General features: G+C 41.1%; 1 protein-coding gene across 1 annotated transcript; it reads right to left on the minus strand.

Moving 5' to 3' along the window:
• Nucleotides 1-3562: 3562 nt before the first annotated feature.
• Nucleotides 3563-4948, minus strand: LOC111631155. The gene has a single exon (XM_023375355.1). It carries the CDS (start codon nucleotides 4946-4948, stop codon nucleotides 3563-3565), a length of 1386 nt encoding a protein of 461 aa, XP_023231123.1.
• Between the last annotated feature and the right edge of the window lie 7420 nt (nucleotides 4949-12368).

The following is a 12368-nucleotide window of genomic DNA, read 5'->3' on the forward strand; positions in this document are numbered from 1 at the left end:
AATAAACAGTATGACAGGAGATCTGAAGTAATTCTTACTCGTTTGAGAATTGGGCATACTCGGTTGACTCATCAATACCTTTTGAAAGGTGAAGACCAGCCAGTATGCGAGCATTGCAACTGCTTTCTAAGTGTAAAACACATGCTTTGCAACTGCACAGCTTTTGATCAAAGTCATAGAGAGCATTTTGGAAATGCAAGTCTGAGAGAGATTTTGGGCCAGAGGCCAAATCTTGACAAATTATTGAACTTTTTGAAAGTGAATAATATTTATAGACATATTTAATTATTTATCTAGGTTATGTTTATATATATACCTTGTTGATTATTTATTTATTTATTCATTCATCTATGTATATATCTTGCTATTATTTATATGTATATTGTTATATGTGGTTTTGTTATTTATTAGTTTATTAATTTATTTATATTGAACATTTTATATATATATATATTTATATATACCATTTGCTATGGCGCAGCCTGGCCTGTATGGCCCTTGCGTCAATAAACTCTAACAAACCAACCAACCATCTTCACAAAAATGACTTCAACGTAATCCTCTCGACGAGACGAATCCGATGGTATAGCACAACTTTAGGTCAAAGTTAAATCCAGGGTAAACTATCGCGAAAAGCAGGAGCTCTGAAATCCACGTCTTACCCGATTCACTGCTGGACGCCCTCTGGTTGCTATAGACATTGTACTAAAGATATTACAGGGCTGACTGTTTGGGGACAGTTTTATGCCCTGTTAGAAGTTGAAAGAAGAGACAGCATGAGATGTGAAGTGTGAAAGAAAGCGATAGAGGACAGTGTGAAGGGAAGGCATGGGACCAGAGAGCGTCTGCATCGGGCCTCTTATTGAAATAAAATCAAGTATACAAATATAATGGTAACATAAAATTTACAAAGTAAAACCGACAATTAAATCATAAAAGTGTTATAGACTAAGAATATACAAAATTGCTCGACAAACAGCTGGTCGCTATGACTAATTAACTATATACAATAAATTGTCACTCCCATGAACAGAGTACACATAAAAGAATCCATCCTAAACATTGTAGGTGGTAGCAGGTAAAGAGTTCTAGCATCAGGACGACTCGTCTTGCGACGTGTCGTTGTCCATGCTTTCTTTTTCGTAAGTGTCTTCGTCAATCGTTTCGTCTCTTTCGTTGTCATGTTCTTGATTGGTGTTATATTCCACGAGAGCACCTGTTTTGGAGATGTAATCCTCAAACGCTTTCCACAGATTTTTGTCCTCGAAGATTTTACTCGGCATTGGGGGCCATCTTGGGTGCTTTGAAAGGTATTTAGTTATTAGTTCATTTCTGTGAGTATCAAAATTGGGACATAAGAATGCGAAGTGTGTTGCATTGCCGATTTCAGAGTCCAAACACGTGCACTTATCACTGTCACTGATCTTGAATCTATTAAGATAGGCGGGAAAGTTTCCATGCCCTGTGATTACTTGCGTAGTAAGTTTATTGGGAGTATAATGTGTGGCTTTTTGATGAGCTTGAATAGAGGGGATAAACTGGAAGCAGTTTCTTCCAGTTTCCGCCGTCTCCCACTCCTTCTGCCATTGTGTGTTGATGATTTGAAGTAGATGTTTTCTTACTGTGCCCAGCGGTGTGTCGGTGAAAGAGGGGACAATGTCGGCGTTGGCCCCTAATTTGGCCAACTTGTCCGCCGTCTCATTTCCCTCATTCTCGCTGTGCCCTCGTACCCAACCAAAAGTAAGGTTGCGTTTTTCACCAAGTAAATTAGCATTCGTGTATAGTCTTTTTGCTAAAACAGTGGGGTTGTTCAGGTTATTTAAATTATGGAGTGAAGTTCTACTGTCTGTAAGGATGCAGATGTTTCCTTTGAAGATGTCTATGTTGTTTTCTATGTGCTGGATGGCCTTTAGAAGGGCGTATATTTCCGCCTGTGCGTTGTTACAGTGTGGAGCCAGTCTGTAATAGCATTGGTAGGTCGTTCTATTTTTTGCATTTTTAACCGTGAATCCAGCGCCCGTGCCTTTCTCGTTCTTGGATCCATCCGTATATATGCTTTATTTATATTTTGTTTCTTGTTTGTCTTCTTGTTTCCATCTTATTTTATAGTTAATATCGTCCGCCGGGTGTTTAGTATATTCATCCCTTTTTAGCTTTCTGTCAATTTTGAAGTTTGTTTGGTTTAAGTCGATAATTGTACTATTATTTTTTAGCTCCTGGTAAAATTCATTTTCGTCTGGGATATTGTGTCCTATTTGGCTATTTTTCGTAGTGGGGTGCCAGTACCATATCAGGAATTTCGCCTTAAGGTGGACCGGCATGATGTTGGCCATGACTTGAAGTGCATTGGTAGGAGCGGTATTGTAAGCTCTGTTGATTTTAATAGTATATTTCCTTTGGATTGACATTAATTTACGCTTTATGTGTACGTTTTCCAGAGCCTCGCTCCATACCTGAACCGCGTATAACATGGCTGGTTCGATAGCCGTCTTATAAATAAACTTCGTGTTTTTAAAGTTTAAACCCCACATTTTGGCCGTTATCCAGCTCATTAGATTGGCTTTCCGTTCCATTTGGTCGCTTATGTTGCGGACGTGCTTGTGCCAATTGAGCTTGTCGTCGAAATAGATTCCCAGGTATTTGATCTCCTGCTCTATCTTTATTTTATTCTTATCAATGAATATCCTAGGTGGTCTTTGCAATCTATTTCTTCTATTTTTTCTGGTACACACCATACCTGTAGTTTTTATGTAATTTATAGGGAGCTTGTTCTCCTTGCTCCATTCATTAATTTGCTCTAGGTGCTTGTTTGTATTTTCCTCTAGTTTATCTACGTTCTGGTGCGAAACCATCAGCAGAACATCGTCCGCAAAAGCTTGGATGTGGTTGTTATGGTCATGTGGGAAGATGTTAAGAAGTTCGTCACAAACAAGGTTCCACAGGCCCGGGCCGCTACGCAAGCCCTGTGGACATCCTCTGTTAGTGTCCCTTTGAATCGTAAAACTGTTACTATGGTAGATGATGGTCCTGTTGCTGAGGTAATCCTTTGTTAAATGATAAATGTTTGCAGGGCACTTGGTGTTTTGAAGCCTTCTGAGGACGCTCGGCCACCATAGGTGGTCAAACGCCTTATGGAAGTCTATTTTTATAAGGATCGTGTGCTTATTCTCCTTCCAAGCATCATGAATCTTTTTCTTAGCCCTTATAGCAACTTCAACAGTGGACCTTCCCGGTCTGAATCCGAATTGGTTAGTATTTTGTTGTTGCGTGTTATACAGGTGCCAATTTATGCAGTCTATCATCAGGCCATCTAAAAGCTTACCCATTGTGGGAAGCAAGCTGATGGGCCTGTAGTCCTTAGGCTCAGTTGGATTATCATTTTTCGGAATTAATTAGATGTCGGCTATTTTCCAACTGTTCGGGAAATATCCTGTTATCAGGCACGCATTTAGAATATGCATGAATGCGATGGGGATTTCTTTGAATGCTTCTTTGAGCATCTCGGTGGTGATACCGTCCGTCCCCGGCGCTTTTTTGTTCGCCATACTTTTTACCGCTTTTTCTACTTCTCTGAAAGTAAGAGTCTATCGTTTGTATTGCTATTCGGGCTCTGGATACTATTGCGGATATTTTCCTGATTCCTAGTGTCGTTTTCGTGGTTGTCGTTAGGGAAGTGGAATCTTAGAATTTTTTCAACGTTATCTTTGATGTTGGTGTTGATGTCTGATTCGTTGTCAGTATCCATGATATCAGGGAGGTATGATGTTTTCTGCTTCTTAATAATGATGTTGTAAGGTAGCTCCCATGGGCCGTTGCTATTGGAATCCGTACAGAACTTCCTCCACGAATTAGTCCGGGTTTTGTTTATTTGTTTTTTATATTGCTTAAGGATGTCCTTATATTTATTTTTATAGTTATTTTCTTCACCGGTGTTCTTTCTTTTTATATATTTTTTCCTTATTCTATTAACCTTCTGTTTCATTCGACTCAGTGCGTCGTTCCACCAATGAGTCTTCCTTGGTGGGACCTTTTTGTAGCTGAGTGCTTTTTCACCAGCTGTTTTTAGTGCGTTTGTAAAGTGGCTAGCATAATCGTCAATATCTTCGTGACTGTTTATCGTGGGAAAATCGTATTGATGCCAGTTCTTGGCGAATTCATGTCTGAATATGGCCCAATTTGTTTGTCTGATTTGAAAATAATTTGTCTTGTTGTTCACTTTTGTGGTACTGTCCTGTACTTGTGTTATAATGTACCGGTGGTCACTGGCCGATGGGGAGAGGAGAGTTTCACAGTTGTCGATCTTATGACTTACGTTGCTCGAGACCAAACAAATGTCTGTCCAGCCTTTCGCAAACGGTGTAAAAAACGTAAGGTGGGTTGACATATTAGTGGAGATGAGATTGAATTCCTTCATCATATCTGTGATCATCCTGCCTCTCCTGTCCTCCTTTTCATGGAACCAGACTGGTGATTTGCCATTTAGGTCCCCAATAATAATCATATTTTTATTTTTAATTTTTCTTAGTACGTTGGATAAGTCCCTGATGCATTCCTCGTCGTCCTCTTCAGGTGAGAGGTAGGCACAGATTAGAATGACTGGTTTGGTCAATTGTATTATAGCTGTTGTTATTTTATCGCTGCAGAGGTGGTGGATTTTAGCTATATCGATGTTAGGATTACACACTATTATGCCGCTTTTTGGCCTCGTATTCGTATTACCAGTGATCACCCTCCACCTTCCAGACCGTACTATTTTATTTTTAATGTAATAGGGCTCCTGTATCCCTATTATGTCGATATTCCTCTCGTTAGCAGTCTGGATCAGCTGTGAACAAGCTGCCTTGCTTTTCTGTGTGTTAATTTGGATGATATTAATGGTATTATTGGTCTGGTGTTGCTGAGTAGTATTTTCTGGCTGAGTGCTATTCATATCAGTTTCACAGGCCATAATCAGTCCTTTTAATTGCGGCTTCTTTAATTTTTTTGGTAATGGGACACTCTGGGTTTAGTGCCCCGTGATTAGTCGGTTGTTTTTTTGCTCTTGGAAGATCTCTATTATTACTGTGACAATTGACACAGCATGGCGGCTCTTGGAGGCGGTCACACTCGGTATATCTGTGGTTTTTTTCCACAGTGGGAACAAGCCTGGTCTTTGTCACAGCTCTTAGCAATATGGCCGACGCCACAGCAGCGATAGCAGCGTACTATTGGTATATAATCATCGACCTTTATGGTCGCCCAATTGATCGATATATGCTTTTCTTTAATGAATATATTTCTAATTATTGGCGTAACTGAGAGCACTACATGCCTGCAGTTTTCGCTGTGTCGGCCTGTTGTAAGTATTGTACTTATTCTACAATAGTTAATAAATTGTTCTTCCTCTATATTTCTCCAGATGTTGTTTTGTCTGTAGATATAGGGGACTATATTTTCTTTTTCAATTGATTGGGGTACGTTTATCATTATAATTCTGGGTCTACGCCCTTCTGATTTTTTGCACGTGATTTTATTTTTTAGACTTTGTATTCCCTTTATAGCATTTTCAAGGGTCTCGCTTTGTTCTCCATCACCTACCCGTATACATATTCCGTTGTCCTTTATCTGCTTTACTGCCTTTATTTTAATTCTTAATTTGTGTGGCTCAATCTTTCTTTTGAGCTCCTCCGTGATTTCTTTTAATAAAATTGGTTTGTGGTTCGCCATTTTCTTGTTCCTTAGGGTATATCAGGACGGCATGTGAGCCTCCAGTTCCCTCGCTGTTCAGTTTCTGGTCGAGTGATTTCTGAATTTTCTTTGTCGTAGCACTGGGCTTGATGTTCCTTTTAATTATATCACTATACGAAGGTTGGTGGAAAACTTGTTGCGTCGTTTGTTTCATGTTGTTCTTTTTTATTTCACACTGCTTTCTTGTTTCTTTCACTATGGCATACATTTCATGCAAGAAACCGAACATGTTTGCCACACACTCCCTAATTTTGCATCTTTCTTTCTGCTTGACATTTGTATTTGTGTGCTCTGGGCACAGCTCCATGACAATGCCAAGCATTTTGTTGGCCTCTGTGATAAGGGTGTTTTCTATTTCTTCAGTAGTTATATTCTCTGTTTGGACTGAGTCAGGTCTTATTTCCTCTATATCGTCCTCTAATTGGGTTGAGTTAACCCTGAGTTCAAGTTTCGAGTTGTCCATAATGAGTCACAAAAGTTCAGTAAAAGTTAACAAAATATATACTAAAATAATGTCTAATTTTATATAAATCCAATGATATATTACACTAATTATAAATATAATCAAAACCCGACAAAAAAGAATCGAGCGATCGCCGAATTAGGGTCGGTTAGGGGATTCGACTCAACCACGTGGCGAGGTCAACGACCTTTTGACCCTTTGTTCACAAAAAATTTTAAAATGTTCATATCTTAAAAACTAATTGACGTAAAAGCTCGAAATTTTTCACACACGTAGGGAATAGTCGGAACAAAGAAACACCCGAATATGATTAGCCCCGGTGGCCCGACAAGCCCGCACGGTGGCCCGATAAGCAAAACGTTGTGGTCGCAATAAAATAAAAACGGTAAGTCCGATCTTAATACTGTAAACGGCGGAGAAATCAGCACGATTTCCTCTATCGAACGGTATATAATACAGTCACTTACCGGTAAAATTTGCCTAAAAATGGCGGCCGAAAAACATGAAAGTTTCGCAGTCCGTAACTTTCCACTCTTAAGTCCGATCCGCACAAACTTGACGTTGTTAGATAGCTTACGTAGAAACGAATCCAATAATATATAATAATTCTCGGTTTGGCTATTATTGACTTCGATGCGGCGATCCAAAGCAGAGCTCGATACACACACAACCAAGCTGGATCGCGACTCAACGCCCTCTGGTTGCTATAGACACGTAGACAAAGGTTAAGGGTATACCACGGAGGTATAGCCCTGTTAAGACAATAAGAGGAAGAAGATATAAAGTTTATTTAGAAGAGTTTAGATTGAAGGGGAATTAAAGTTAGATAGGATAGAAGGAAAGGAGCAACCTAGGGTCATGGGACCCATGAGCGACTCGCATCGGCATTTATTCCAAGTAAAACAGGTACAAACAAATACAACAATGTCACAAACAGTCAACAGTAACGTACATGAGCAGGATTGTACAAGAAGAAACGCGAGGTACATGACTACAGTAAGTTATAATACAAACTACAATTTTACATATTACAAAATGGCACTACAGTATAACGCGAGTATACAGTGATAATGGTTACAATCAGGTGGTTACAATCAGGATGTAAGATGAAGAGATACAATAATACAGTGAACAAAAAGTAAGATACATTATAAACAGATTGAGATTAGGCACTTTCAGTGACTAAGGGCCAATGTGAAAATTAGTCCAGTATCTTAATTTCTTTGGTAAAGTTCCTTAGTGTGTTGAATACCTTGCTATGGTTGGTGAGGTCATGTAGAGTACACGGCCAATACTGCCCACTGTTGTAGACTTCGTCGATGAGTGACTTTCGCTGATTGGTGTAGTAGGGGCAATGGAAGATGATGTGTTGTGAATCTTCCTCCTCCTTTAGGGTACAGTCACATAAGCCATCAGACTTGTTTAGGAATCTAAGAAGATATGTCTTAAGATTCCCATGCCCGGTGAAAAGCTGGTACGTAGTACTGTGGTGGGGTTTTTTAAGCCAGTTCTTGATGACAGGGATGAAGCTGTGAGTCTGCCTCCCAGTATCAGCCGAATCCCATCTCTTCTGCCACTCTTCCATGAAGATATCATTGATCCTATTTTTAATGTATGAAGTACTCACCCTACAGTAGGCAGTGGGTCCGGAAGTGTTCAGTGCAGTACGGGCCAGAAGGTCTGCCCTTTCGTTGCCTTTGTTGCCGGAGTGTCCTTTAATCCAGTGAATGGAGACTTTTGTGTTGTTGTTCATAAGAGATAATGTGCTTAAGGCTGGTATTGACGATTGGAAGACTGTTGTTAAGCTTCACAAGTTGCTGTATGGCAACTCTGCTGTCACTATGGATCCTGTACCTGTGCCCAGGGAAAAGATGGCAGTTTTTATTGATCCACTCGAGAGCATGGCAGATTGCCAGCGACTTCGCCTGGTTGTTGGTGCAGTGAGTCTCCAGTCTTCTGCGCGACTGCTGGAGACACTGTATTGCTTTGAAGACCGAAGGCACACCCAACGTCGGCCTCAGCTTTGGAGCCATCCGTGTAGATGTCTATGATGAGATTTTCGTTGGTTGAATCACAGTCCTGGGAAATTGTGAAACTAGGGTGAGTGGGTTTGGTGTTGTAATCCTTGTCTAACCCATTGTCACTGATGAGCTCTCCAATAGATTTGATGTCATCTTTGTAATTATCGTTGGAAACAATGTCCAGGAGATGAGTAAGGGAGAACTTATTATTAGCTAATTTATTAAGGTTAAAATTAATGTAGTTTTGCCTAATTGTAAGATCGACAGGAAGTAGCTTACAGAGAACCAGGAGGGCTTCTGTTGGAGCTGTCTTGTACGCTTTGGCAATCGAGATTGCCGACAGTCTTTGAATAGAAAGCAGCTTCCTTTTGATGTGGATTCTAATCGCCGAGGAACCCCAAATCTCCGCCCCATAGGTGATAATAGGTTCAATGGCTGCGATGTAGAGGGTGCGGCTGGTAGTAGGGCCGTATCCCCAATTATTGCGACAAATAGTTTTCAGAGCATGTGAGACTTTGGTGGCTTTTTCGTAAATGTAATGGACATGGTCCGTCCAGTTGAGCCTGTGATCCAGTACAATGCCTAAGTATTTAACAGCTGTCGTGTTTTTAATTTTTTTATTATTAATTTTTATACTTGGGCCTTTCTTTAAGGGGTTACCCTTGGAAAAGACCACCACACTACATTTATTATAATTTATCATTAATTTAGTTTTTACACTCCAGTTGTATATGTTCTTTAGGGCCTCATTTATCCCTTCTTGTAAAATTTCATTATTAAGTGGCTCATCAGGAGGATGGTATCATCAGCATACCCCTGAATAAGCCCATTAAACTCCTTAGGAAAGGTGGTTTGGATCTCCAGTAGGCTGTTGTACAGTATGTTCCATAAGTATGGGCCCGATCTGGACCCTTGTGGGCAGCCCCTGTGAATTTCCTTGCGGAGGCAGATGTTATTGCCTGTGTCCACAGAGATGAACCTGTTCTGCAGGTAGCTCTCCACGAGATGGTAAAGGTTTTTAGGGCAACTGTCTTTTCTTAAATTAGATAGGATGGCCGGCCACCAGGCGTGGTCAAAGGCGCCTTTGAAGTCGATGGCGACCATCAAGCTATATTGTTTGTTCTTCCTTGCCTCGGTAATATAATGGTAAATGTTGTCAATAGCCCCAATAGTAGACCTTCCCCTTCTGAAGCCAAACTGGTTATCGTTGATTAGGTTATTATTCTCGTAGTGGTGGATAATCCTGTTTATAAGGAGGGAGTCAAGCACTTTACCGATGATTGGTAGGAGGGAGATAGGTCGAAAGTCAAAGGCCGAGATTGGTGTCTTGTCCTTGTTTTTTGGAATAAGTTTTATTGATGCATGCTTCCAATTAGACGGGAAGTAGCCTATGTCTAGGCACTTGTTCATAATAATGCTGAAGGTGGTAGGGATAGCGTCGAATGCCAGTTTGGCCATTTTGGTGGTGATGTGATCAGGGCCAGGGGCTTTATGCAGTTTTAGTTTGCGGAACTCTCCAGAGATTTCGTTGAAAGTAAAGTTGGAATCATTAGGACCATCGTACGCCTGATGGATACTGGTGCGGATGACAGAGTGGTACTGGCTGTCCGAGGAGATGTTATCTTCAGGGAAGAGTTCCTTAATCAGATATTGGTAAGTGTCAGTAATTGACTTGGTGTAGGTATTGTCACTGGTTTTAATGGAGGGCGGGATTTCAATTTTCTTATTCTTTCTGGCCGCGATGTAAAATGGAGTAGACCAGGGGTTTCTGTTGCCGGCCCTTGTGCAAAAGTCTTTCCAAGATTGACTCCTTGCTTTATTGATGTTGTATTTGTAGTTGGCCAGTAAGGTCCTGTAGACAGATTTGAGTTCCTGTTTACGTTGGGTGTCCGATTCCCTCCTCATCTGTTTTTTGGCCTTCCGAAGGGAGGCCCTTTGGTTGGCTAGCTCAGAGTTCCACCAAGGGGTGTGTCTCCTCACAGTTTTTGGAGTTGTAGCCTTTAAGTAGCAGGAATGGATTACCCTGTTTAGGTTGCTGATGGTATTATCAATGTCGGCAGGAGTAGTCAGGTTGCTGATGCTCGTAGGTATCCAGTGTGCCTGGATGAGATTATGATAGAGGTCCCAATTGGTGTGCTGGATGACACAGTATTTCGGCTGAGGGGTGTTTTGGTTGATTTCAATCTCAATATAACTGATCGCTCACAGAGTGAATATCTAAAGTGTTACACTGAACGCTGTTTTTATCCAGCTTTTGAGACCCAAGGCAAATGTCTATCCAGCTTTCCCCGTTTGATGATGAATAGGTAGGCAGAGGACTTGTATTCAGTGATGTGAGGTAGAATTGGGTCATAAACTCCTCCACTAGGTACCCGCTGGGATCCTCCACAGGGCTGTACCAGGTGTGCGACTTAGCATTAAAGTCTCCAGAAATGAGGATGGGATAGTCTTGAAGTTGCTGAAGGGAATCTACCCAGCTCTCCCCTCTCACGCTGTAGTACGTTGGCAGAGAGCTAGTATTATTAGACACCATTTGATTGATTGACATAAACTCACACCCTTTGTATCCTCGTCTGTCCTCTATCGGTCTATGCCAAACAGGTGATTTCGCGTTGAAATCACCTGCAATAATCCAAGTACTATTACCATTCCGACGGTTTTCTCAAAGTTAATCGGTAGTTTATTAGCTTTGCTCCATTCATAAATTTGGCCTAAGTATTTGTTCGTTATACCTTCCAGCTTATCTACGTTCTGGTGAGTAACCATCAGAAGCAGATCGTCCGCAAAGGCCTGTATGTTTATGTCTTCTTCTTTCATGAGTGAGTTTAGTAGCTCGTCGCACACAATATTCCACAACCCAGGACCGCTTAGCGATCCCTGGGGGCATCCTCTGTTTGTGGATCTATGAATGGTGAAACTGCTGCTGTTGTACTGGATGTTTCTGTCTTTTAAATAGTCTTTGGTCAGGTTGTAGATATTGGCTGGGCAGTTGGTACTACGCAGCCGATTTAGGATACTCGGCCACCAAAGGTGGTCGAATGCCTTGTGGAAGTCGACTTTAATTAGAATGGTGTGTTTGTTTTGCTTCCATCCGTCTTGTATTACCCTTTTTGCTTTTAACGCAGCTTCTATCGTGGACTTCCCCGGCCGGAAGCCGAACTGATTATTATTTAGTTGCCGGGTGTTGTGCAGATGCCAATTGATCCTATCGATAATGAGGCCGTCTAGAAGCTTGCCCATTGTAGGCAGCAAGCTGATCGGCCTATAATCCTTAGGCTCCGTGGGGTTGTCTTTTTTTGGTATGAGCTTAATGTTGGCGATCTTCCACTCGTTTGGGAAGTAGCCAGTATTAAGGCAAGAGTCAAGAATATGGTTAAACGCAATTGGTATTTCTTTATGGGCCTCCTTTAACATTTCCGCCGTGATCCCGTCGATTCCCGGCGTCTTTTTATTGGCCATACTCTTTATTGCATTCTCCACTTCACGAAACGTGTAGGTCCTATCATTTGTGGTGTCTATAGGGTCTTGTGTGATTCTTCTAATGTGTTGATGCTTTGCAGAGTCTTTGTCTTCGTCATCTTCCGGGAAGTGGTACTCCAGGATTCGGTTAATGTTGTCCTTTATGGCGCTGTTGATGTCTGAGTTGTCTTCTATTTCTGTTATGTCTGGTAGATAGGAGGATTTCTGTTTTTTTAGTATGAGATTGTAGGGGAGGTCCCACGGCCTGTTCCTATTTGATTCCGTACAGAACTTCCTCCAGGAGTCTGTACGAGTTTTATTTATCGTTTTTTTATATTGCTTGAGTATTTCTTTATATCTATTTCTGTACTTATTATCCTGGTTAGTATTTTTATTCTTCTCATATTTTTTCCTTGCTCTATTCACCTCCCGTTTCATCTGAGTTAACGAGTCGTTCCACCAGTGTGTTTTCCTTGGTGGTAACGTTTTGTAATTTAGCGCCTTTTCTCCAACAGTCTTTATCGCATTAGTCAGGTGCTTTGCGTATTCCTCTATATCGTTTTTTGTTTTAATCACCGGGAAGTTATAGTCTTGCCACATGTTGGCAAACTCCTGCCTGAAAGTCATCCAGTTTGTTTGTTTAATTTGAAAAAGATTTGACTTAGAGTATCCTGTTGGTATATCTTGATGAATCTGGG

Source organism: Centruroides sculpturatus, unplaced genomic scaffold, assembly GCF_000671375.1.
Source record: "Centruroides sculpturatus isolate CEXI.00-Female unplaced genomic scaffold, Cexi_2.0 scaffold641, whole genome shotgun sequence".
NCBI classification, from domain to species: Eukaryota; Metazoa; Arthropoda; class Arachnida; order Scorpiones; family Buthidae; genus Centruroides; species Centruroides sculpturatus.